The sequence below is a fragment of the Scylla paramamosain genome, chromosome 33, assembly GCF_035594125.1.
Source record: "Scylla paramamosain isolate STU-SP2022 chromosome 33, ASM3559412v1, whole genome shotgun sequence".
Taxonomy (NCBI): domain Eukaryota; kingdom Metazoa; phylum Arthropoda; class Malacostraca; order Decapoda; family Portunidae; genus Scylla; species Scylla paramamosain.
The window spans coordinates 8,292,368-8,319,867 of NC_087183.1; the positions used below are offsets into that span (position 1 = coordinate 8,292,368).

The window sequence follows — 27,500 nt, forward strand, 5'->3', positions numbered from 1 at the left end:
ACTGGCACACACACACACACACACACACACACACTCACACACACACCTTTCACCATCTCCTTCTGTAGCCAACACTATCATCACCATTACGTGTGACGCGAGAGTGATGTATTAGTTGTGATGATTACGGGGAAGGTGACTATACATTGATAGTTGTAAGGGAAGGAAGGTGTACTACGTAGATGTGATGATGGTGGTGGTGCTGGTGGTAATGGTGGTGGTGGTGGTGGTGGTGGTTAGTGGTGGTGGTAGAGATCAACAGGTAAATGATAATGATCCAGGTAGCAACAGAGAGAGAGAGAGAGAGAGAGAGAGAGAGAGAGAGAGAGAGAGAGAGAGATGAGAGAGAGAGAGAGAGAGAGAGAGAGAGAGAGAGAGAGCATAGAAAAAGACGAAATGACAGACAGACAGACAAACAGACAAACAAACAAACATACAGACAAGCAGACCGAGAGACAGATAGATGACAAACAGACAGACATCTAGAAAGACAGACAGCTAGACAGACAGACAAACAGACAGACAGACAGACAGACAGACAGACTGACAGATAGACAAACACACAGACAGTGAAAGGAAGGAAATGTGAATGGAAGAAACGAGGAAGGAGGAGGAGGAAGAGGAGGAGGAGGAGGAATAAAAAGAATGAGTGGGAGGGAAGGAGGAGGTGGAGAAAGGAAGGAAGGAAGGGAGGGAGCGAGGAAAAGAAAGGGTTAAGAAAAAAAGAGGTACAAAGGTGAGGAATGAGGAGGAAAAATGAGTGGTGTTGAGGGAGGGAGGTACGAGGGAAGGAAAAAGAGAGGGGGAGGAAAAGTCATTGAGGGAGAAAGAGAAAAGTGACCATAATAATTGTTGTAGCTGTTGTAGTTGTTGTTGTCACTGTCACCGTCATTGTCATTGTTGTTGTTGTTGTTGTTGTTGTTGTTGTTGTTGTTGTTGTCATTACTGGTGATTTTGTCAACGCCATGATTGTTGCTGATAATGATGACAATGGTAATGAAAGAAAGGTGATTATTTTCATTGCTACTGCTACTGTTGCTGCTGTTGTTGTTGCTGCTGTGTCGTTGTTGTTGTTGTTGTTGTTCTTCTTCTTCTTCCAGGCGTTGCTGTTGTGGTTTTTGTTATGTTATGTCAGTGTTTCAATTGACATTTTTGTTGTTGTTGCTGTTGTTGTTGTTATTATTATTGTTGTTATTGTTGCTGCTGTTGTAGTTGTCTTCCTAGTTGCTGTTGTTATTAGTGTCGTCCTCTTCGTCGTTATTTTTGTTTATTACTCCTGCGGCTGTACCTATTGCATTAAAGAGAGAGAATACTGGAGAAACCTGCTTGTCGTTTTCTCTGTGACGACGAAAACATGAACGTGGGAATGACGTCCATTATGAGAGAGAGAGAGAGAGAGAGAGAGAGAGAGAGAGAGAGAGATGAGAGAGAGAGAGAGAGAGAGAGAGAGAGAGAGGAAGGAAGAGGGAAAGAGGAAGTGGCGCTCACGTGTGCGTAGAGAAACTGCGTAATTAGCATCTTGCGTAAGGAAGATTGCGTATGTCCGTGCGTGTGTTTCTGCGTGAGTGAGTGAGTGAGTGAGTACGTGTCTGTTTGTGCGTGCGTGTGTGTGTGTGTGTGTGTGTGTGTGGCGCGGACACCTGTGCACCTGGTGTTGTCATTAATTTTCGGGTTAGTTTTCACCATTCCTCCTCATTTCATTGCTTTCTCCTTATTTACTTTAGGTATTTATTTGTCTATTCATTATTCGTCAGCTTATTTGTTCATTAATTTATTTGTGCATTTTTTTTCTACCTGTTTATTTGTATATCTCTCTATTTCCCAGTTTGCTTGCTGCTCCTTTGATTAGATGGATGGTTATTGTTGTTGTTATTGTAGTAGTAGTAGTAGTAGTGGTAGTAGGAGGAGGAGGAGGAGGAGGAGGAGGAGGAGGAGGAGGAGGAGGAGTAGGAGTAGGAGGAGGAGGAACAGTAGGTGTGGTAATACCTGTAATGCAGTAGAAGAAAAAAACAGACGTAAGAAACGCACAGGAGCAATACAACGGGAGAGAAAACACGGGAGCTGCAGCGGAGGGAAAGAGAGAGGAGGGAATGCAGTGGGCCATCTCCCTTCCTCCCTCCTTCCCTCTCCCTCTCTCCCCTCCCTCCCTCCGTCAATATCACTTGTGTCTGACTGAAAACTTTCCACGCGGGAAAGTCGACACCGTCATTACAGCGCGGCCGAGGAACACCCGGGCAGGAGGCGGCGGCAGCATCAACACCACCACGCTGGCGACACCACCACCACCACCACCACTACCGCCACCAACAACAACAACAACAACAACATTGTCACCATTGGCACCAGCAGAAAAACCTTATTAACAACGTCTACAACAACTACAGCAACAACAACAGTAACCAAGGCAGTACCACCACCACCACCACAACCACCACCACCACCATCATCACCACCACCGCTGTCACCGTAAGCACCAGCAGAAAATTATGATAAACAGCGGCAATATTAGCAACAGCTCTTACATAAACAGCAGCAACAACAACAATAGCAGCAGTAATGGCACCACCACTACCACCACGACTACCAACAGCAGAAAACGCCATGAGCAACCACAACAATATTAGCTACACCTTCCAATGGCTACAATCACAACATCAGCAGCATCAGCAGGAAGAACATCACAAACAACCACAGCAACAACAACAACAACAACAACAATAACTACAGTACCAGCAGTAGTAACAACAAAAACTATAATAACAGCAATATCAGAAAAAAAACAACAACAGAAACAACAATAATAATAACAAGAACAACACTACTAATTCTATTGCTACTACTACTACTACCACTACTACTACTACTACTACTACTACAACCACTACTACTACCACAATTACAACTAAAAATCACAGAAAAATATCACCACAAACAAGCAAGCAACAACAACAACAACAATACACGGACACCAGAGACAAAAGGAAAACAAACAACAGACAGTCTGAGAGAGAGAGACTGAAATAGAAATGATGATGTAGCTGGAGGGAGAAATCTCTAAAAGTAGCACAATTTTACGCATGAAATAAATGTAAAGGAAACAGAGGAGGGGAAAAATCATCATGAGAGAGAGAGAGAGAGAGAGAGAGAGAGAGAGAGAGAGAGAGAGAGAGAGAGAGAGAGAGAGAGAGAGAGACAGAGAGAAACACGTCACCACTATTTCATTACATAATCATTCTAAAAATTCAATAAATAAAGGCATCAAAATACGAATGTAAACTTATAAAAGAATTTACATATTAATTTTGTTATTCTCTTGTCTTAATTGTTACTTTAATACCGCATTCCTAACACTCACTGTCCTTAGTTGTGAGTTAAGGGTGTGTACGGTAAGCATTTCACTACTAATACTACAGCCATGCCACAACCTGTCTTTATTAATCGGTTTAGGAAAAAAGAGTGAAGAAAAAAGATAGGAGAAGAGTCAATATGGGTTGAGGAAGGGTTAAGAAAAAGATTAAGAAAAAGATTCAGAAAACAGTTACGATGAAAAGTTATGAAAAAAAAGAGTTAAGAAAGGTTGAGAAAAGATTAAGGAAAACGTTAAGACAAGTTAAAGAAAAATGTTAAGAAAAGTTAAGGAATGGCTAAGAGGTAAAGAGAAAAGTTTAGAAGATTAAAAAAAAAGTTAAGAAGATAAGTTAGAAAAAAAGGAAGAAAATAAAGTAAATAAAGGTGTTTGATGAGATAATGATAACGAATTTAATGAGATGCCAAACTACCTAAAGAGAAGAACAACAACTACAGCCCCTTATCATAACTAACCATGACACAACCCTGCCGTCACTAACAACCACTTATGCAAAACCTTACTTCACTACAACTCAGCCAGCAAGTTACGCTTCCTTAGTTATGAACACAACTTTACCTAACACTAAGATCAGTTTTCATACGCACACCTGTATCTATCTGCACTCCATTTTCTTTTATTTTTTCTATTTCTTTTTTATCTGTTTCTCTTAATTACTATTTTTTTTTTCTCTTCTACCGTTTGTTTGATTTTTCTCTAAGTTGTCTTCGCTTTCTACCTTTTGTTATTCACTTTATTTATTTATTTATTCTTTTTGTCGTTCTTTATCTTTGTTGCTTTCTTCTCTTTCTCTCCTGCCTTCTGTTATTTACAACCTAGTTCACTTTTTTCTCATTTATTTGTCTTTTCTCTTCCTTTCTACCTTCTGTTATTCATGCTTCAATTACTTTCATTTCTTTTCTTAATTACTTTTATTCGTGTCTACATTCTGTTATTCTCTCATTGCTTTCTTTCCTTCTACGTTCCGTTATTTAAACTTCACTTTCATTTTTCTTTCCATTTCTCATAGTTATCATCTCCCTTATCTTCTTCCTTTTGTTGTTTACGCTTTTAGTTTAATTCAGTCATTTCTCTTGGTCTTCTTCTCTTCAGTGTTTCAAATTTACAGTTTCTTTTCTATAATTGGCTTCTTCCTTTTTTGTTATCGTCTATTGCTCAATTTAATTCTATAGTCTCTGTTTTCTTTTTCGATTCTACCTACTCTTTCTTCCAGTTGTCTTCTTCTACATTCTCTTCATTCGTCTTCTCCCCTTCTATCTACCTTCTGTTATTTACGCTTCTAGTTTGATTTACGTGAGTGATGATGCGTCTTTGTCACGTGTGGCGGGGCAGGAGACGCATGCGCACACTTCGCTTTCACTTTCACGCAAGGGAAGGTATAAGAGACACGCAGCGGTCCACTCCCCTTCACTCCTTCCGCACCAGACATCGCCACGAGACATGTTACTTCATAGGGTAGGTGTTGTAGTGTGTGTAATTGTGTGTGTGTTTTAAATATGGATGGGTGTGTTATATCTATGGTTTGTTAAATGTATGTGTGTTTGTTATTTATCTCCATTATCTATCTATCTATCTTCTTCCTCCTTTTTTCTTCTTCGTTTTACACTATGCTTTCTCATCTCTCGTGTTTTACTCCTTCTTTGTTTCGCTTCGCTTTTTTAACATTTTCTTTCTCTTTTCCCCCCCTCTCTTCTTCGTTTTTGCACTGCTCTCTCCCATTTTCTTTGTTTCGTTCTTTCTTTATGTTTTCTTTCCCTCCTTTTCTCTTTTTTTCACTTCCTATAAAGTTTTTATTTGGTTTCTTCTACTTTTCGTTTTATTTCAAGTATACTTTTTGATAATTTCCTTTATTCCTTCTCCTTTTCCTTCTCTGTTTTCATCTGCGTTCTTTTCTTCTCGTTTTGCTATTCCTATCAGTTTCAATTTTCATCTTCCTTTTCTTCATCTTCCTATTCCTTCCTTTTCCTATTTGTCTTCTGCTTTCTCCCAGTTCTCGTTCTAGTTTCCTCTTCGTCTTAATTTTTCTCCTTTTCCTTCTCTTCTCCATCTCTCTTTCATTTTCCTCTCATTATTCGCTTTCTCCTACTTATCTTCTTTCTACTATCAGTGTTGTTGTTGTTGTTGTTGTTGTTGTTGTTGTTGTTGTTGTTGTTGTTGTTGTTGTTGTTGATGATGATGCTGTTGCTGTTGCTTTTATATTTCTTCTAATCCTTACCTCTTATCATTGTTTATTTTGTTTATGTTTTATATGATAAGCACTTGAGGCAATTGTTTACGAATATTCATTGTCTTGTTTACATCATTACCAACTGTGCTTTGTGGTGAAAATGTTGTGGTTTACGGTGAAACTGTGGCGCTCATCTTGTTCACTGTTGTTCTGTACCGTGGCGCCAAAACGGTACCTGGTGACGGTGCAGTGGTGGTGCTTCTGATGGTGACTGGTGCGGTGGTGTGGTGTGTGTATCTCCAATTACTGTCTAAATTAATGTTCTGCTCCTGTAATGTTATTGTGGTAGTGTTGATGAGTCTGCGAAAAGTCTCTCTCTCTCTCTCTCTCTCTCTCTCTCTCTCTCTCTCTCTCTCTCTCTCTCTCTCTCTCTCTCTCTCTCACCGCAGTGACGTGCTCTGATAAGCTTTGGTGAATTAGAGTGTGATGATGAAGCTGATGGGAATGATGGGGAGAGAGAGAGAGAGAGAGAGAGAGAGAGAGAGAGAGAGAGAGAGAGAGAGAGAGAGAGAGAGAGAGAGAGAGAGAGAGTTTGCTTGGATGGAGTTGAGTCGGTGGTTGGTGTATGGTGATGCTGTGGTGCTGGTGATTGGTGGTGATTAGTGGTCGTTGTGGTGGTGGCGTGGTGATTAGTGGGTCTTGTGTGGTGGTGGTGAGTGATGTAGTGATGTATGTACACGTGTGGTGGCGGTTTGGTGATGCATGGCAATGTGATGGTCTCTGAATGGTGATGGGATGGTGTCTGTGGTGATGCGGTGTGTGATGGTGGTGGTAGTGGTGGCGTTGGTGGTGATGGTGGTTGTAGTGGTTATCCTCACACGCTAACACCTTCCCTCCCCGCTGTGCAGGTATTGGTGGTGGCTGTGGTGGTGGCGGCGGCGGCTGCGCAGCCTCAACGGGGGCGTCAGACGCCCTTCTCCATGGGCATGAGGCTGCTGGAGAACCTCCGTCACGGCATGACCTCCACGCTGCAGAACATCTTCGGCGGCGGGGCCCCCCGCGGCAAGGAGGTACCCCCCGCCCACCAGCAGGCCCCCAATCTGGACCCTGGTCCCCCAATCGTGGAGAAGCCTCAGCTACGCCCCCACCATCAGATCCACTCCCCGCCACCCCACCATCAGGAGTTCCACGCCGTGCCTCCCTCCCACTCTCCCTCCCATCACCCTCCCCATCCCCCTCCGGCCACGTCACACTTCTCCCTCCCAGCGGCTCCCCACTCTCCCCCAGAACCTCCAAAGTCTTCCTTCTCCTCCCCCGCCTCCCAAGGGGGGCAAACCTCCTTCTTCAAGGTAGTGCACGAACACGGGAGCGCCGCCCCCACTCCTAACACCCACGGCTTCTCCGGCGAGAGTTTCCACCCAGACTCCTTCCTGTCGGGGCGGCCGCCATTCCAGGGTACCGTGGAGGAGGACCACCTAGTGAGCGTGGTACACGACGTGCCACAGCCCCTGCCGCTGCAGAACAACGACCTGCAGCAGGACTCCTTCCCGCCACACAAAACTGCCACCTCCTTTGCCTCCTTCGGGAACACCGCAAGTTTTAAACTCGGCAACCTGAATAGGGAGCCTGACGGCCACCACCCTCCCCGCCCCCGCTCCATTTTGCACAACCCACCTCTCCCCCAGGGCGAGGCTCCCCACCACAGCCTGCGGCAAGACATCCAGCGGTCCGGTGACCACCCCACGGTGATCCTGTTGTCCAACTCCCGCCTGTCCACATCGCAGCCCGCCACGCAGGGATCCCCGCCAGACACGCCTGCAGTCTCCCTGTCCTTCGAGGAGCAGCAGCAGCAGCAGCACCACGTGGCCAAGAAAGCATCCGCCTCCATTCAGGTCCAAGACCCCGGGGACTTCAGCACCGGCACTCGCGCCGCCCGCGACGCCGCAGTGGTAAGTGCCTAGTGTGCCGCTGGCACCGCGCTGCACCTCAGAATGTCTCTCCCTCGTTGACCACGTGGTCTCCCGCAGGGCGACGACGCCGAAGATACCAGCTACGAGTTTGGCTACAACGTGCTGGACGACACCTCCGGGAACCTGTTCTTCCACTCGGAGTTGCAGGAGGAAGGCGAGACGCGAGGCTCCTACAAGACCAAGCTCCCCGACGGCCGCGTCCAGACCGTCACCTACGTGGCCAATGACCAAGGCTTCCACCCAAAGATTACCTACGACTCGGCGCCCGCCGCCCCCGAGCAGGACCTGTAGTTCGGCGCCGACCCTGCGTGACGCCCGCGGCAGGGAGGGAGGGAGGGAGGGAGGGAGGGAGGGAATTATGTAATTCCCAACACATTCAGGGTGGAGGGGGAGGGAGGGAAGATATTAGTAACTTACATATTCAGGGTGGGGGGGAAGAAAGGGAGGGAGGGGGAGAGGAAATGACTCCCCATCACATTCACCGTCAGAGAAGCGTGAGAGAAGCGTGAGTGGTGAGTGGTGATGAGTGTGTTGTTAGTGAGTGTGTGGTGTGTGCGTGGTGTTGACGTGCGTGAGTATCAGGCCCAGTATAAGGTATGTAGATAGAATTAGCGTGAGGCACACTCAGTATTAGGTAACACTAGCGTGATGGGTGGACCGGGACAGGCTCCCACTACACCCAGCAAACCAATGACTTGTTCCTCTAAGGTTATCAAAACAAAACAGGTAGTGGGAAAAAAAAATACATGTTTTTGTATTGAATGGCATTGCAATGGAATTTTTTTTACTTTGATCACTGTTTTATCATATCACAGTTTCAGTTCACCTCCTCGCCGGCGAAGGAGCGTCTCATTATTGTTGCTGTTATTGTACGTCCACTATTAAAAGATAAATTGAAAATGTAACATGATATCACTGCCCTAATCGTTCGACTGTCCTCCCTCGGGATGTCCACGCCTTATCTGAAGAGCACCACCTTTGATACGTGAGCAACACCAGACAGGGACACTGAGTTAGCCAATGCACCACCAAACACTCAACCCCTGACTGGTGCACCTCAGGCTTTAATGTGGTGAAAGTTTAAAGCTTCGAGAGACAACACTGACAGCAAAGAGTGACTGGTAATGTAAATGTTTCAGTGTTTGTGGTTCTTAAGAGTATTTCCGTTCAGTAAAATCGGAATGTGGTGACAATTTGTAATGAGGTGGTGGTGGTGAGGGAGGTGGAGGAGGAGGAGAAGCAGGAGGAGGAGGAAGAGGAGGAGGAGGGGAGGAGAAGGAGGAAGAAGAAGAAGAAGAAGACGAAGAAGAAAAAGAAAAAGAAAGGGAAGGAAAAAAGAAACAGATAAAAAAAGAAAAAGAAAAGGACAAGGAGAAGGAGAAGAAGGGAGAAAAAAATAAGTGAGCTTGTAGAAGATGATCGAGGAATAGGACAAAGAAGGAAGGACATGGAGGAAAAAGCAGAGGAAAAAAGTACCAGATGAGAGAGAAGAGAGAGAGAGAGAGAGAGAGAGAGAGAGAGAGAGAGAGAGAGAGAGAGAGAGAGAGAGAGAGAGAGAGAGACTATTATCTGGACTAACGTAATCAGCATCTTCCAAGGTATGTGGAGCAGCCGTCCTCCTCTCGACAAGCTATCTTCAAGACCCGCCTCTCCAGCCTCTGTTTATCTGATTACTTTGTGAAGAAGCCCCGCCTCAGATCAGACTAGATTAGCCCCCTCCTTGGAAGACGCCTCACCTTGATTCCTGCTGCACAATCTCGTAGTCACCATACAAGCTGTGAAGGTGTTTTCATTCACTCACTCATTGTCTCGGTCATTCTTATACAGTTTGTTGAGTTATTCTCGCATTCTAATTCTCTTTTATCTTTCTTTCTCTGTTTCCATTTTCTTAAACGTATTCTAGTTTCCGTTGTTTTGTTTTTTTTCTACTACGTTCTTTCACTTACTGCTATTTCATTATTTTATTCTGTTATTCTATCAGCTAATACCATTTATCTTTCTCTCTATTTTCACGTTCTTCCATATACTCTAATTTTCGTCTTTTTTCCTACTCAAAGTTTTTTTTTTTTTTCATTTACTGATATTTCACTTTTTTCACTCTCTATCTCTCGTAACGTAATCTTTCATTTTTTTTTTTTTTTTTCACTCTCACACTCACATTCTTTCCGTCTCTCTTTTCATGCACGTACAAGTAACACTCACTCTTTCACTCCTACGCAACCTTTTCCCTCTCTCCTTTCCTTCCTGACTGCGCTTTGTGTTTCTTTTCTATTTTTTTTTTCTTTTTAACTCCCACTATTTCTTACACACTTCCCACCTCTCCCTTTTTCTGAACTCTTAACTTCAACTAGTCTTTCTACTCTTCCACTTCTTATTTCCCTGTTTTCTCGACTCTTGATTAACTTCTATTCTCTCTACTCGCTTTCTGCCAATCTTCCCCGTTGCTGATTCCTTCACACTCGTCCAGAACTGCGCATTTTCCGACGGGTGAATCAGGGTGAAAGTGAGGCGCATGGATGGACCGGTCGCTGTTCTCGTCATCATCCGCGTGTCTGTCTTGGATTAGAAGAGTCATTCTGCAAGACGTCCCTAACCCTCCCCTCCTCTGAGGCGCTTGTGCATCCTACTAGTAACTCCTGCAGGAATAGATAAGGTGGGTAAGAGAGAGAGAGAGAGAGAGAGAGAGAGAGAGAGAGAGAGAGAGAGAGAGAGAGAGAGAGAGAGAGAGAGAGAGAGAGAGAGAGAGAGAGAGAGAGAAAACGACAGATGTAACGGATGGGAATGACCAGAAAGATTTGTATAAGTACATTTTTAAACTGAAACATACATACATACACACATACATACCTACATACGTACATACATACATACATACATACATACATACATACGTACATGCACAAAAAAGGAGAGAAAGAACAAGAAAGAAAGACAAACAGACAGGCAGACAGACGGACGAACACAAGCATATATAAAAATAGATGGATAAATATAGAGAAAGGCACTTGGATAAATAGATAATCACACTGACAGAAAGATATAGACAAATAAACGGACAGACAAACAGACAAACAGACAAACAGACAGAGGAACTAACAAACAAACGGAGAAATGCACAAATAAAGGGACAGAGAACGAACAGAAATTCATTAAACAGAGGCAGCAGACTGAGAGAGAGAGAGAGAGAGAGAGAGAGAGAGAGAGAGAGAGAGAGAGAGAGAGAGAGAGAGAGGAGAGAAAGCAAAGGTTGATCTTTATTCCTCATTGCAGTTGTTCGTGGAAATGTTAGAGAAATAAAGCCTTTTGTTTCCCCACCGCCACAATCCACACGCTTGTTTAGCCAATACAACTCAGAGCAAACAAACACACGAACACTATCCAGGGAAACAAGGGAAGACAGTGAGGAAAAACAGAGCAAAGCAAAGCAAACGAGGAAGTAATGTAGGAAGGAAAGAAAGGAAAGAATAAAAAAAGAAGCATAAAAACAAGTAATGTGCTCCAAATGACACTAATCGCTATCAAGTTAAGGAGTTCACTGATAGCAGGTGCAACCACCGCCACCACCACCACCACACCACCACACTTTATCCTCCCATCACCACCAAACCACCACAGTTCCACACCACATCACACACCACACACCACCACACTACACCACATAACGCACCACACCACACCACCACTACACGCCACTAATAACACAGACAACACCACACATCATACCACACCACATATTATCATCACACACCACCACACCTTACCCTTCCACCACCAGCATCACCATCACACACAACTACTAATTACTTTCCATTTAATTTCCTACCCTTTAATTCCCGATATCGTTTCTTCCATGGTAGTTAATGTCGTTATAATCTTTTAACTTTTACATCGAAGTATATTGTTAAATATTTTGATGTGCGGCGCTAAATTACCACGCTCTACCTTTTATTTATTTATTCTATTTACTATACGCTAGTCTTCCTTATCATTTCACTACATGCTTATGATTTTGTGAGATTTTTTTTTTTTTTCTATTCCTATTTTCACTTTTTTTTTTTCTCGTGACGTCCTGATCCTGTTTTTCTTTTCTCTTTATTTTTATTAACTATAGTATTTCATCTTTTTTTTTTATATTTGAGCATGTAATAATGTACAGTCCAATATGACCCCATTGTTGCGGCGCTTAAACTCCCCCAATCAACCAATCAACGTTCCTCCTCCGCGTTTTCCCACAACCAGCCATCAGGGAAGAGTGTTTTGAGGGAAACTTTGCGAGTGGAATGTATGTGTACGGCACGCAGGGAAAAAAATTACATCTTGGGGAAAGTTGTACAGTATACACGCTCCATCACTCCTGTGGGACGGTGAGAGAGAGAGAGAGAGAGAGAGAGAGAGAGAGAGAGAGAGAGAGAGAGGGGCTCGTTCCCAACCCCCCTGCTAACAATATTAGCATAAGGCCATAAAGAATATATATATATATATATATATATATATATATATATATATATATATATATATATATATATATATATATATATATATATATATAAAATTGTGTGTTGTGTCACACCCCTAAAATAGGTTGCACACGGCAGTGCGCCTTCGGGTGATAATGTATCTATGTTTAAATAAAAAAAAAAAAAAAAGAGAAAGAGAGAGAGGAAGGGAGTGACGACGAACCAAACCGAACCAAACAAACGGAAACAAAAGAAAGAAAATTAAAAAAAAAAAGGTGTACAGGAAAAATAAAACGAACATGAAAATAGGAAAAAGAAAGAAAAAACGTTCCCTTGTGTTTGCCCAAGTGACAACGAACCAAACCAAATAAAAAAAATGCAACGAAAGTAGAAATAAAAAGAAGGAAAACGAAAGGAAAAAAAAACTTACAAGAAAAAAGAACAAGAGAAAAAAGAAAAAGATAGAAAAAAAAAAATCTCGTAGTATTTGCCATTCATCTCAGCCTCAAAGACGCGGCTGCCTCTGTAGCGAGTGGGCGAGTGATGTCACCATCTGAGTCAGTACAATGTGCTCCCAGTTAAACCCTTGCCTGGTGTCAGACGGACGTGCTAGCTGATCACTGTGCGCTCCGGATCCCACTTGTGCTGTGTTGTGATCAACGAGGCTCAACAAACCCCATCTTGGCTGTGATGGAGTGGTGGTGGACGTGTTAGGTTACCCCGCCACGTACCGCCGACATGGACACGGGCGGGAATGGAGAGGGAGATATAGAGGTGAGGTGCGGGACGGAGTTAGGTTATGTATTCGTACCTCTGGGGTGTAGTACTGTGGTCCTTGAGACTGTCCCCTTCCACCAGGGGCAGACGGGGTTAAGAATGTGAATGATGTGTGTGTGTGTGTGTGTGTGTGTGTGTGTGTGTGTGTGTGTGCGGTGCTTTGTTTGAGCCGCCCAGTGTGGGAAATCCATATTGATGCATACATTATATACGTAAACACCTACTACCTACCTGCCTATATGCATACATAAGCATACATAGGTGACTGGTGAATAACTGTAAACTTAGCTGAAAAAAAAAATAAAATAAAATAACGGATATATACGTAGATACAAAGAAACACAAAGGAATAACAGACAACAGTAGACTTATTGGCCCTTGGAGGCAGTTTGTGATGAGCTATGTACAAGCTGTCTATATATCTATTTCTCTGAAACGGAAAACTAGTTCATTCCTGCGTGTGTCTGAAGCAGGAAGTGGAAGTGTCGAGAAGACGGAGAGCGAGAGAAGGTGCCTGGGAGCCATTTGGTTATACAAGGGATATTGTCAGAGGTGAAAGTACAGGTTATTCTAAGTTGAAAATATTCTATGCACATATGCATTTTGAGGCGTTGTTTAGCCGTGGGATGAAATTCAAGAGTGGCCTGGCGACAGATAACCTGGCGGCCAGGTGGGTAACCATGACGAGGATCTGAAATTGTAAATAATTCAGTCATGATTTCTACAAGTTTTGGAGTCTTACAGCATCACACGACGAAACGAGTGACAACAACGGACCGATACCGATTACCGATAACTTACACTGATAGTACAGACGCAATAAATGACAAATAAAAAATATTAGGTTGCGTGGCACCATGCACTGCTCGGGCAGGGAGGAGGAAGCAGCGAGGCTAGCAGCAAATCAGCTGATTGTTAGTCAGATCACACAGTTTTCCTCCAAGACAGTGACAGTGAATACGTTCAGATTGTATTGCATAATGTGGAGTGTGTGGAAAGGGTGTTTCTCCGCCATGGTTACCCGCCTGGCCCGACAGTTGTATCTGTCGCCACGCCACACTTGAATTTCACACCACGGCTAAACAACGCCTCAAAATGCATGTGTGCGTGGAACATTTTCAACTTGGAATAACCTGTACTCTTACCTCTGGCAATATCCGCAGAAAGTCGTGTTAAACCCTATAGAGGTCTGAAGGAGGGGTGTGTGTGTGTGTGTGTGTGTGTGTGTGTGTGTGTGTAAGATTATTCATGAAATTTTAGAAACGTATAACTAATTTTTTGATGGCGACATTCCTAATATTTAATTGATTTGTACACACTAATATCGAGACGCGGTATGCTACATGGACTACAAATATATGTATGTATGTATATTTGTCTGTCATAGATACTGGGATTATCATATATAATTTCCTCAGGTTCTTGATTAATTGTACAGTGTAAAATTGCAGTGTTCAGTAAGCTATCTATATATCTTTGTGTGTGTGTGTGTGTGTGTGTGTGTGTGTGTGTGTGTGTGTGTGTGTGCGATGGTAATGTCTCGGATGTGGTAAATGAGGAGGTGGAGTAAGTCAGTGGGTGTCGACGTGAGGAAGCGGGTGAGGGAGTGACAGTTGTGGCAGTGGAGTGCAACACACCCAACACGCTTCCAATAAAGCACGAGCAGCGAGGAGCAGCCGCGGCACCCACTCAGGCACAGCGGCAGCACAGAAGCATTACGAGTAATTAGACGCGTCGATGGCGAGGAGGGTGAGAGAGAGAGAGAGTCACAGCTGCATTTCCTAAGCGTTTTTCTGAAACACTTTTATGTTGCACCTCTACTTTCAAAAGCCTCTAACTGAAGTGATATGGATTTTTAATGGTGTTTTTTTTTTTTTTTTTATGATTCTAGTGACATATTAAGAACATAAGAACATAAGAACACAAGAAATAAGGGAAGCTGCAAGAAACCACCAGGCCTACACGTGGGAGTCCCTGTATGAAATATACCTACTTATATCCACCTATCATGCTCATCCATAAATCTGTCTAATCTTCTCTTGAAGCTCCCTAATGACTCAACACTAACAACTTGATTACTGAGTCGGTTCCGTTCATCTACCACACTATTTGAGAACCAATTCCTTCCTCTTTTTTTTAACCTAAATTTTTCAAGCTTGAACCCGTTATTTCTTGTTCAATCCTGGTTACTGGTCCTAAGAATTTTGTTTACGTCCCTCTTGTTATAACCTTTATACCACTTAAAGACTTCTATCAGGTCCCCTCTTAACCTACGTCTCTCTAAAGAATACAAATTTAACAGTTTTAATCTCGCTTCGTTAGGAATACTCCTCATCCCCTGTACCCTTTTAGTCATTCTCCTTTGTACTGATTCTAACAGACCTATATCCTTCCTGTATTAACAGGTGAAAAACTCTTGAGAACCCTGCTAATCATTTCCGTGACCTTGGAAGTAGTTGTAGTGAGAGAGCAAAGCGTCTCTCAGTACGGGCATTACAAAGACGTCTTCTATTTACAACACTGATCACCTCTACATCATTGATCTGGATCTGGATCTGGATCTGATCTGGATTCGCTCGGGGTAAAAAGAACGCTCGCGGCTATTACTGATCAAAACAATAACAACACAAGCAAGTCGCTGCTGCCCAGCTGTCACAAACGGCAGACTGTTGATGCTCGCCACTGTGCTCTCAGGAAGTGTCAACGAGGACTACAGCCATTTACATTTATAGTATATTTACATTTACATTTACATTTATGGTATATTTCCTGAGGAAGCTGGGCCGAGAAGGCCACCAATGAGGCCCAGCCACATGTCTACCCAGGCAGCACAAGACAGGGTTCCGTGCCTGGCCATGAATGTTGTATAACAAAGTTTCACACAAAGCTCTCTTCACACACAGCATGCTGAAAGTACTCGCTGTGGTGAAGTACACAATGGTAAAATGAGAAAATATTGGGAAGTAAGGCGAGGCTAACCTGGCCCGCGTCCTGACACTACTGACACCATTACTGAAGCATTTCCAAAGTAAAGATGTATTATTTTCGACTGAACAAGTATTATCTTCCTTTACATCATCATGTGGTCGTTGGTGGAGGCGGTAATGGCCACGTAATTATAATTAGAAGCCATTAAACCAAGGTTTGGTGTGGCTCGTAATATCTCCCTTGTTTCTGGCATCTGTCACCACCACTATTCACATTCTGTTCCCACAGCAACATTCTGCAACGGTTCATTACCATTCACTATGTTCCTCAGACATATCAGCCGTTTTCTTGCTGTGTATTCCCATAAAGAAATCCCCAGCAGAGGCTGCTCAGCCGCTAAGATGGCCACCGCCAGCAGCTTCAGCAAGTGTCGTCTGCTACAACCCACCTCCGGACCCAGATCACCCAGATCATGATCCGTGTCACTCAGATCAGGGTAAATCCAGATCAAGATGTTAAAAGAACACGGGCCGCGCGGTCAGATCAGTGATCTGAAACGGATCACGGTAAACAGAAGACGCCTCAAGGCGCAGAGTGCGTGGTGATGCGAAAGGTCAGAGAGTTTAACAGAAAATATAAATCGACAGGTTCTTTAAGTCAGGAAACAAGTATGAATTCGTACGAACAGCCATGCACTAGGGAAATTAAGATTTTGAAAAGGAGATAGGCAAGAATTGTACGTTTGCATGTAGGGTTATAGACAGATAATAGATGCAAAATTATAGGGATGTTGATGAGTAGAGCAAATTTAGCCAGAAAGTGGTGAGGGCACAGACGCTGGAGAGTTTCAAGAAAAGGCTGGACAGACCTAAGGAACAGAGGCGGCAGACGGAAAGTTTCAAGTGCGTAGAAGCTGCCACGTGAAGGTCAATTCGCCATTTGCTGTCTCCTTACTTTGTTGTGTTCTCAACTACGAAGACTTAACCGTATAAAACTATGTACGAATTTCCTTAATTTTATGTATTTAGCTACGGAAACTTAACCCTGGAACACTGCAAATTCAGATCAGGGAGTGAGCGAAGCGAAGCAACCAAGATCAACACGCCTTTTGCTATCTCCTTACTTTGTTTACGTTCTTATAGTTATGGAGACTTACAAACCCAGAACACTACAATTTTTTTTTTTCAGGTAAAAGGAAGCAACGAGAGAGAGAGAGAGAGAGAGAGAGAGAGAGAGAGAGAGAGAGAGAGAGAAAGAGAGAGAGAGAGAGAGAGAGAAGGCCACTGAGAATACCAGAACGTTAAGTCAGAGATCAAACGCAGGTTACCAACGTTAGAACACACGTGTGGATGCAGCGAGAGAGCAGAGCGTGGCAGACTGTACTGGTGGTGGTGGTGGTGGTGGTGGTGGTGGTGGGGAGATCTCTGGCGTTGCATCCTGGCCTGGGGTGTGTACACGTGGAGTTGCTCTGACCCTGGGCCGCCAAGATTTGAGGCTCCAGTGCTTCAAGGCCTCTCAAACTAGCTCAGGGGGAAAGTGGTGAGGCGAGGATAGGGAGGAAAGAAGACGAGGATAAGAGGGATGCTGAGGAAAGGATGAGAGAAAAGGGAGGCGAGGATAAGAGGAAAGGGTTGAAAGGATAAGAGGGAATGGAAGACGAGGATACAAGAAAAGGGGAGGTGAGGATAACAGGGAAGGATAGGGGAAGATAAGAGGGAAGGGTGGAAAGGATAAACGGGAGGAGGAAGCAAGGATAAGAGGAAGGGAGGTGAGGATAAGAGGCGAGGAGAAGGGAAGGGCGAGAATAAGAAAGAAAGAGAGGCGACAGTAAGAGAAGGAAGATGAGAATATAGGGAATGGAGGAGAGGATAAAGGGAGGATAATGATAAGGGTGAAGAAGAGGCGAGGACAATGGGAGGGGATGGAAGGACTGGGAAGCGGGAAAGGATAAGAAGGGAGATGAAGATAAGGGAAAAGAGGAGGAAAAAAAAACACAACAACAACAACAACAACAATAAATCCGTCTAAACTATTTTGTATTTCTCTCTTGTGTTCCTCCTTCTCTTTCCCCAGCAGTGTAGGAGTTACTTATTGTATTAGGAAGCGAGAGAAGAGGCGGTGAGAATAAGACGTAAATATCAACAACGCAGAACAGCAAATCAAGGGAGACGATGACTGCTCTGCTTTCTCCACGCCGTGACCCATGAACGACAGCAGACAGACAGACACACAGACAGACAGACGTATCGTGAGGCACCTTTACATGACTTTCAGTTGGATCTGTGCGCAACACCTGTCTTCTTGTTGCGTTTATAAAGACATAACCCAGATTTCCAAACCGCGTAGATACAGTGTGTTGCTTGTTCTTGATTTCTCTTGCATTTTTTCTTCCTTTTTCCTCCTCTCACTCATTCATTCAGCCTCCTGCTCCCCCCCCCATTCCTTCCTCTCTCCCTCTGTGGTTGTTGTTGTTGTTGTTGTTGTTGTTGTTGTTGTTGTTGTTGTTGTTGTACTTCTTCTCCCCCCTTTCTCGTTCTCGTTCTCGTTCTCCTCTTCCTCCTCCTTCTCCTCCTTTTCGTTCTCGTCCTCCTCTTCCTCTTCCTTCTCGTTCTCCTCCTCCTCCTCCTCCTCCTCCTCCTCCTCCTCCTCCTCCTCCTCCTCCTCTTCCTCCACTAGCGAGAAGTTTCAGGCGGTGTACCACAGGGAACCGTACTCGGCCCTGTTCTTTTCCTTATCTACGTTGACGAAATCGATGAGCGACTCACCTTTAGATTATCTAAGATCGCTGATGATACTAAGATAATGAATAAAGAAGTTACAATAGATGACAAAAGGAAATTACAACTCGACCTCAACCGCTTAGTCACTTGGTCAGACAAGTGGCAGATGAGATTCAATGTTGATAAATGTAAAGTGTTGCACATAGGTAGTAACAATGATTGTGTAAATTGCTCAATGAACGGCTCCGAGCTTGTCAAGATTAACAAAGAGAAAGACTTAGGTGTAGCGTTACCTCAGACCTCAAATCGAGTAAATACTGCTCGGAAGTAGTTAGAACAGTGAATAAATTGATTGGGTTTATTGGTAGAACCTTTGAATTCAAGTCAGAAAGTGTAATTCTTATTTTGTTTAACCCGCTTGTCCGACCTCATCTTGAATACTGCGTTCAGTTATGGTCACCCTATTGCAGGAAAGACATAGACAAGGTGGAGAGAGTGCACAGAAAAGTTACCACGATGATTTCACGACAGCGAAACAAATCATATGAGGAGCATTCAAGGGAGCTCAACTTGTTCAGTCCAGAGAAACGAAGCATGCTAGGGAACTTAATAGAGCTATTTAAAATGTTTCGCGGCTTTGATAACGTAATCATAAACAACTATCTAATCATTAATAGAACCAACACTACTCGAAATAACGGTCATAAGATAACAGGTAAACGTTTCAGATCAGATGAAGCTAAACATTATTTCTTTAATAGAGTTGTAAATGTTTGCAACTCTCTCCCAGCACATGTAGTAGATAATAACACGATATAAATTTTTAGACATAGATTAAACAAACACCTCGCATCAACCTCTCAAATAACGTACTTCGCTCCTGCATATATATTTTTCTTACTAGATAGAGCAACATGTTCTTTCAGCCTATCTTAACACATCCTATGACTCTTTCTCCCTCTGTGCTTTCTTGCTTTCCTTCCTTGAACCTTGTTGTCTTTTTGCCTTTAACTCAGAATCTGTAGTGGTAGCATAGTTACACAGACATCCTCGTTAGGCCCAGTAAGGCTGTTGCTGTCTGCTCTTTCCTTTGTATTCCTTTGTATTTCTTCTTGTTTTCGTTCTCGTCCTTCTCATCCTCCTCCTCCTTCTCGTTCTCGTCTTCCTCCTCCTCTTACTGCTCCCCCTTCTCGTTCTCGTCTTCCTCCTCTTTTTCTTCCTTCTCCCCCTTCTCGTTCTCTTCCTCTTTCCCCTATTTCTCCCCCTCTTCCTCCTCTTTCTCCTCCTCCTCCCCATCTTCATGTCGAAATTCAAGCTACTTTTTAACGTGCTGCCAATGACTGAGCAAGACGTGGTTGAGGTTATCCTTTGAAAGATTACTGGAATAAAAACCGGAATCTTTATTAGTAATCGAATACTCTTTACTTATGGCTGTTCGACTCTTGACCAGCAGGGGCACAGGAAACGCAGGTAACAGTGCAGGTGTTTATTCACAGAAGGTGTGAACAGAAGGCTGGAGGTAGGTGATCTCCCGGCGCCAGGCCGCGCACTTCCACTTAACACTTATGACTGAAGCCTAGCTCGTTCACTCATACACGTATTCATGCCTCACACAAGTCTCGCTCATTCACTCGTTCACACAACTAGCTAACAACCACACACCTCCCCCGAGACATAAGGAAGATTCCTTATCTTTGTTATGGCTACCGTAACACATGAAACAAAGTTACAATGATTGAAGTACAGAAAACACGGTACATATACACAAAACAAACACAGCGTACAATGAACACGTACGACTAATCGTAGGTGCTACGGTGCCACCGCACCTGCAGTCGTCTCGGCTCCCTACGCTGTCGGCTGCTTCGACGCTCTGGTTGCTCTCGGCCACGGTGTACCCCGTTACCCTGATGCTCCGGGCTGCCGGGATGGTGGTGTTCCTCGTGACCCTGATGCTGAAGCGCTGCACCGCCATGAGCGGTGTGCTGCTCGACAGGAAGGGGAGCAAGAGGTCTGTGTGGGCGTAGGTGTCTTCTATTACGCCACATCACGCGACCGCTGCCCATCTTGATGAGGTAGTCTCTCCTTCGCCCAACAGCCACGATGACACCCAGGCGATCCCAGAGGCCTGTCGTGTGATCTTGAACGTCGACGTGGCCACCGAGGTGCAGGAGAGGAAGAGTACGGGCGGACGCGTCGTGGCGAAGTTTCGCTTTCTTCCTCAGTCGCTCTGCCTTGGCGTCGCACTCATCAGCAGCGCGCTGCCACTGCTGAGCGTATGAGCGATGATGAGCCGGGACACAGGACCTCATAGGATGACCGAAGAGGACTTGTGCTGGTGATCGCCCTTCCGCCCTCGGAGTGTTGCGCAGTTCCAGCAACCCGCGAGCGAACGCATCCTCGTCCAGGTGTCCCTGCTGTGTGGTCGTGAGGATCAGCTTCTTCACGGACTTGACCGCTGCCTCGGCGTGACCATTGGAGCGTGGATAATGAGGTGAAGATACACGATGCTCCACCCCCCATCGAGCCAGGAAGCGCCGTACCGATGAAGAAGTGAACTGCGGTCCACCGTCAGTCCTCAGGAGAACAGGCACGCCCGTGTCGGCGAACACACCCCGAAGGACACGAACGAGCTGATCAGCCGATGCTGGACGTGAGCATGCAGACACGTGAGGCCACCCAGACAAGCGATCTACATACACGAGGTATGTACGGCCTGCTGCGTGGAAGTAGTCTGCAGAAACTGACTCAAACACCCTGCTGGGTGTGTCCGTGTCCTGCCAGAGAGGTTCGTTGGCTTGGCTTGGTAGGAGTGGACGGCATAGTGAGCATCCAGAAACGACGTTCTCAACGTCTCTGTCCATACCAGGCCAGTACACCGTTTGTCGGGCCCGTCGCTTGGTGCGCTCCATCCCCTGATGACTGTCATGGAGTCGCTCTAGTGTTTCTCGGCGGAGGCTGTGAGGAATAAGAAGCCTCGGCCCGTAAACCACCAGGTCGTCGTCTACGGCCAGCAGACTGCGCACCGGCCAGTACGTACGCAAGCGGTGATCGAGGTCGTGGCAATGATCAGGGAAGCCCTCGATGATGACGTTCTTGAGCAAGCAGTACTCCCCGTCTCTTGCTGCTGCGGCACGTACCATTTCCACAGTCTGATCCTGGAGTGGTGCTAAGCGAACGCCGTCCTCATTGGTGGCAGATAACGCTGAGATGACCGCTGAGTGGAGAGGGTCGAGGTCACCAGAAGTAGCAGCATCCTCTTCCTCCACTGGGTCCTGTACTGGAGCACGTGAGAGGGCGTCGGGCACACAGTGTGTCGATCCCTTTTGCCAGCTTGCTGTGAAAGAATACTGAGCAAGCTTCTCCCTCATGCGCTGCAGCCGCAGGTTCTCTATTTCTCCCAACAACTTGCTATTGAGGAGAGGTATCAGCGGGCGGTGGTCGAGCACTAGATCGAAGTGAGGGAGTCCTTTCAGGTAGGTGCCACATTTCCTGACTGCCCAGACGATTGCAGCCATTTCCAACTCTATTACTGCATAGCGGCTCTCTGTGTCTGTAACAAATCTTGACCCGCATTGCACCATCTTCCACTGGTCACTGTGCTTCTGCAGGAGAACGAATCCAAATCCGTGCATCCTTGAGGCGTCAGTCTGTAGCATCGTTGGTAATGATGGGTCGAAGTATGCCAAGACAGGTGGGCTGACGAGACACTGTTTCGCCATTGCACGTAAACCTTCCTTTGCTTCGAAGACGCTGGGAAAGGCCTTGATCACAGCAGCAGCGTGCCCCGCACGCTGCTGTGGCGTTGGGTCGTAGGAATGAGGCCAGCTGATCACTTCTGTGGGCGTAGATAGAGGTGGCTGCGAGGCGGTCGGGTACTTGATGGAGCTGTTGCCGGTGCGCTGTTCTTCCCTGCGTAGCGGTCGGATTTGAGCCGGAAAATCTTCGGGGAGGATTCCGAGAGCGATGGAATCGTACCAGCTAAGCAGCGCCCCCTTCACCTCCTTCACCACGCTCACAACAGTCTCAGCTTCCCTGTCGCCCAGTTGCAAGTGCGACGAGAAAGTTCCTACACAGGTGAGGGGGTGATTACCGGCAGCATAAAGTCCATCACCATCAGCGGGCGCCAAGCTGGAGGGCGGGATTCCAAGGAGTGTTGCCGTGTCGAGGCCAATAACGGTCGTTTCGGCCCCAGAGTCAGGAGTCCACGTAATCTTGTCTCTTCCAGCGGGATGTGTGGCGGTAATGAGCACCTGGGGCGCAGGTCGTGCCGTCACCGTCTTTGTGTATACGCCTGATAAGAGCTGGTATACACTGGCACTGGCTCCCCGCCTCGGGCCTGCACCGCGATGAGGAGAGACAGTTGAGGAACTCCTCGAAGCTCCTCGTCGTTTCCTCACTGTCTGCTGACATACACTCGCAAAATGCCCTCTTTTCCCGCAGTTACGACACACTTTATCTATTGCCTGGCATCCCCTTTTGTCACTGCGACAATCTTTGCCACAACGATAACAGCCCGTGGGGCTTGAGCCCCCGAAACTGCCCTTCCTGTAGTTCGAGACAGCGTTCACACCATGGCTCGAAGAGTGAGAGCCGCCCCTTAGTACTGCACTACACTGGTTAGCGCTCTCTGATGCTCTGCAAATATCTATGGCGTTTTCAAGGGTGAGTTTCTTGTTTTCCAGCATGCGTTTCAGAGCCACTTCGTCTCGTGTCCCAACGACAATTCTGTCACGCAGCTGATGGTTTATGCACTGGTCGCAAAAGTCACAGAAATTGGCGATTTCCTTTACAGCACATAAAAAGTCGTCAAAACCTTCTTGCGTTTCTTGCACGCGGGAGTAGAAGTCTCTTCTATCCATGATGATGTTGCGCTGGCTTCGCAGGTACTCACACATTGCATCGAGGATGGTTCTTAACTCCGCGTCTCTCGGTAAGCTTATCCCGTAGCGAAGTGTACGGGTCCACTCGTCGTCTAGGACAGCAGCGAGTGCCGCCCTCTGCTCAGCCAGGGAGAGACAGTCTATCCTGGCGAGGGTTACGTATCCTTCAAACTTATGGCGCCACGTGTCGAACTCACGTAAAGATGCTGACGCCGTTAAGTGAGGAATGATGGTGGCGGACGTCGGGAACCTCGCGCCCTGGGTAGACGTGCTGCGGGCTGTGGTTTCGCCTTCATTGCTCGCCGTGGTGCGACTGGGAGCTTGTGTCCCCACTCTCCTCCAGCAGCTGGGTTAAACGCTCCTCGCGAGCCTGACTCTGCTCCGACTGTCGCGCTAGCAGGGCAGCCAGCGCCTCCAACTGCTTCTCCATTCTGCGCCGTACCCACTGCAGCCTTGTCCTGATCCTACTCACTGCGCCATGTTCGACTCTTGACCAGCAGGGGCACAGGAAACGCAGGTAACAGTGCAGGTGTTTATTCACAGAAGGTGTGAACAGAAGGCTGGAGGTAGGTGATCTCCCGGCGCCAGGCCGCGCACTTCCACTTAACACTTATGACTGAAGCCTAGCTCGTTCACTCATACACGTATTCATGCCTCACACAAGTCTCGCTCATTCACTCGTTCACACAACTAGCTAACAACCACACAATGGCCTTCACCTGCGTCGCCTTTCACCTGACACCTGGCATACTCACCTGAGCTCACCTGAATTAACCTCTTATTTGTACCAGCCAAGAAAGAGACTCCAGGACTTGTTTTTGTGTTATTTCTCCCTCCTGTCACTCATTCCCCACTACCCTCCCTTCACCCCTCCCAGCATCCACTTCTCTGAGCTAACCGGAACTAACCTCTCACTTCTAGTACCAAAGGGAGACACTCCAATACCTGTTTTTTGCATTTTTACCTCCCACTCCCCTCCCTCCGCCCCTCCCAGCAGCCACTACCCCTCCCTGTTACCTGCCTCACCCCCCTACAACAACTCAATGCTCCCTCACCTAAATGATCTAGCCACTACTTATGGCCTTTGCTGTTGTAGTTATGTTGTTGTGTTGCAGATGGAGGGGAAGGAGAGGAAGCAGTCCACGGACTCCTTCTCCAGCATGATCAGCATGGGGCGAGGCGCGGGCAGCGAGACCAGTGATGGGAGGAGGTCACGGCTGCTGTCCCTCTCCTCCATCACCACCAGTGTCATGCGCCGCCCTTCCTCCAGAGTGGGTGAGTGTGCGGGTGGTGATGGTGGTGAAGGTGTGGATATGGTAAAATAACATAAAGAAGAGGGGAAAAAAGTGATAGTGATCTTGTAGACAGAATAGTAAACGAAAGAAGAGAGGAAAGAACGGAAAATAATGATGCTAGTGATGGCGTAGATTATAAAGATGGTAAAGAAACACATGAAAAAAAGAAAATACAAGGAAAAGTGATGATAGTTATTGTGTAGATTGTAGATACAGTAACCAAACACATGACACAGGAAAGGAACATGTAAAAAAATAGTGATAGTGATGGTGTAGCAATAATAAACAAACACAAACTGAAAAACGAAAGGAAAAAGGGAAAAAAAATGATGATAGTGATGAAGGTTCTAAAGATAGTAAAGAAAGACAAGAAGAATATAAAAGTAAAAGCAAGAAAGGATAAAAAAAAGATAATGATGATAATGTAAAAATAGTAAACAAAACACACAATGTCAAAAAAAAAAAATTGAAAAATGAAAACAAAACAAACATAAACAAACGAGAAATTAAAGGAAAAAGAAAAAAAGAAAAGTTATTGAAGAAAAGCTAATTAACGTGAATGGAGAAAAGGCAATAGAGTGTGTTAGAGTTTTGTATCTAATTTGGAACACACAGAGAGAGAGAGAGAGAGAGAGAGGAGAGAGAGAGAGAGAGAGAGAGAGAGAGAGAGAGAGAGAGAGAGAGAGAGAGAGAGAATAAAAAAATCCAACAGATAGAGAGATAGAGGAAACAGAGAGACAGAGAAATAGAACAAACATATAAATAGAAAAGAAATAAAAGATTAATCAAACAGAACAATAACAAACAATGGTGGTGGTGGTGGTGGTGGTGGTGGTGGTGGTGGCGGTGGTGGTGGTGGTGGTAGTGGTGGCGATAGCTAAGCATGAGCTGATAAGAGGGTGAATTTAGATAACAGGAGGAGAAGATTGTAAATAAATAGATGGGATGGCTGTAATGACGCAAAGGAGGTGAACGAGAGGAAAGTGTAGATGAGTGTGATGATAAAGACGGAGATAGGAAAATAAATAATGAAAAGGAAGAAGGAATAAAGATAATTATAGTGAATGAATGATGACCAAGAGAGAGAGAGAGAGAGAGAGAGAGAGAGAGAGAGAGAGAGAGAGAGAGAGAGAGAGAGAGAGAGAGAGAGAGAGAGAGAGAGAGAGATGTATAAAAAGAAGAAAGCATAAATGAAAAATAACGATGGTAAAGAAGAAATGAAAAGAAGATACTGAGACGGGAATAAATGGTGGAGAGAGAGAGAGAGAGAGAGAGAGAGAGAGAGAGAGAGAGAGAGAGAGAGAGAGAGAGCGGCAGGTGGTGATTCTCGTGTTAGATGCTGTGTGGACGACAGGAAAGAGATAAAGAATAGGAGAAGAAAAGAATAATAAAAAGAAAGAGAGAGAGAGAGAGAAAAAAAAAAAGAGAATGACTGGTGGATTTGGTAGCGGAGGTAAGGAAAGAGTGACAGAACAATAAAGGTGGTAAAAAGAAGAAGGGGTAAGAGAGAAAAGATAGAAAAAGGAAAGAAAGAGAAGTGTGTGAGGAATGTGTGGTGGTGGTGGTGGTGGTGGTGGTGGTAGTGAAGGAAAGCCAGAAGGACAACGTAAAAAGAAAATAGAAAATAAATAAACGAGAAAAGCAGAATGGAAAAAAATAAATGACAAACACGAAGAATGAATAAAAGAGACACCAGAGGAGAGAGAGAGAGAGAGAGAGAGAGAGAGAGAGAGAGAGAGAGAGAGAGAGAGAGAGAATCACAAAAATGGCACACACAAAAACTCGAATATAAAATCACCACCACTACCAACACCAACACCACTACTACCACCACCACCACCACCAACACCACTCCTCGCCCGCACAGAGGTGGTGGACATGCCCGGCGGATCCATGCTGGTGAAGGTGAACGAGGACAGCGAGTCCACCCAGGGTAGCGTGGAGGGCGCGCGCACCATCGCCGGCATGATGGGCGCCACGGACACCAACCTCGTGGACAAGATAATCAAGCAGGAGATGGTAAGGAGGAGGAGGAGGAGGAGGAGGAGGAGCGGAGAATCTCTCTCTCTCTCTCTCTCTCTCTCTCTCTCTCTCTCTCTCTCTCTCTTGGTCGTCACATTAATTTTTCTTTGTTCTTTCCTTTCTCTCTCTCTCTCTCTCTCTCTCTCTCTCTCTCTCTCTCTCTCTCTCTCTCTCTCTCTCTGAATTTAATATAGTTTCTGAAAATAATGACAGATGACGTCATTTCTAACATATTTAAGTGTGTGTGTGTGTGTGTGTGTGTGTGTGTGTGTGTGTGTGGTGCGCGCAGGCCCACCACAGTCCTGCAGTGGGGGCGCCTCGGGAGGAGCAGAAGGACTCGGAAGAGGTGGAGAATGACGCGATCAAGCCTAGGGAGGGGGAGGATGACGGGGACGAGTCTGAGAGGGTGCTTGCCTTCGGCGCCACCAACATCTTGCAACACCTCCACCTGGCCCTCGCTTCGCCCACACTCTTCCGCCTCCCCGCCCTCGCCTACAAGTGGAGCTCCAATGAGGGATGTAAGTTAAGTCCATCACACTGAACTCAGTTGAATTCTATGGATAAGGTCACACTTGCTATGGTTTCCTAGGTTTTAAAAAGATATCCATGTGCTATTTATTTATTCATTTATTTATTTCATGTTAGATACGAATAAAATGCTCTTACTGCCACGCCGCTGCTCTCAAGGCAATCAGTCAACCAGGCAGTCCGCTGAATAGTTCCTGGTTCCTTTCTGTAGCGATGTTGTCATATGATTTCGTTCTCGCGGCGCCATACAAGTAATTCCGTTGTCGCGGCGCCACAGCTCATACAACTTCCATCTCTGTGCCGCAGCGGGATTCCTGGCGGCGTACACTGTGCTGCTGCTGCTGATCGGCCTGCCCCTCAGCGTGATGGAGCAGACCCTGGCGCAG

General features: G+C 45.7%; 2 protein-coding genes across 7 annotated transcripts in view; both read left to right on the forward strand.

Moving 5' to 3' along the window:
• Nucleotides 1-4,462: 4,462 nt before the first annotated feature.
• Nucleotides 4,463-8,406, forward strand: LOC135089603 (uncharacterized). The gene is made up of 3 exons (XM_063985415.1): nt 4,463-4,822; nt 6,443-7,483; nt 7,562-8,406. Exons 1-3 carry the CDS (start codon nt 4,808-4,810, stop codon nt 7,793-7,795), a joined length of 1,290 nt encoding a protein of 429 aa, XP_063841485.1. The 5' UTR covers nt 4,463-4,807; the 3' UTR covers nt 7,796-8,406.
• A 97-nt stretch (nt 8,407-8,503) lies between these two features.
• LOC135089601 (sodium-dependent serotonin transporter-like) overlaps nt 8,504-27,500 on the forward strand; it is a 26,574-nt gene continuing 7,577 nt past the window's right edge. The window contains exons 1-6 of one of the 6 annotated variants that reach the window (XM_063985410.1): nt 8,504-8,625; nt 9,972-10,157; nt 24,385-24,544; nt 26,432-26,583; nt 26,876-27,104; nt 27,421-27,500. The exon at nt 27,421-27,500 is cut by the window's right edge and continues 52 nt beyond it. In XM_063985410.1, the coding sequence (XP_063841480.1) occupies nt 24,385-24,544; nt 26,432-26,583; nt 26,876-27,104; nt 27,421-27,500 (621 nt within the window). In that variant the 5' untranslated portion in view covers nt 8,504-8,625; nt 9,972-10,157. Of the gene's footprint in view, nt 8,626-9,167; nt 9,288-9,816; nt 10,158-12,408; nt 12,736-13,350; nt 13,926-14,197; nt 14,488-24,384; nt 24,545-26,431; nt 26,584-26,875; nt 27,105-27,420 lie in introns of those variants that run through there. The other 5 variants (XM_063985411.1, XM_063985409.1, XM_063985407.1 and 2 more) reach the window with 5 other exon arrangements.

Excerpts from the sequence above, each read along its gene's own strand:
- LOC135089603 (XM_063985415.1), top strand. Across the intron at positions 7,484-7,561 it reads CCGCCCGCGACGCCGCAGTG|GGCGACGACGCCGAAGATAC; the intron begins GTAAGTGCCTAG and ends GGTCTCCCGCAG.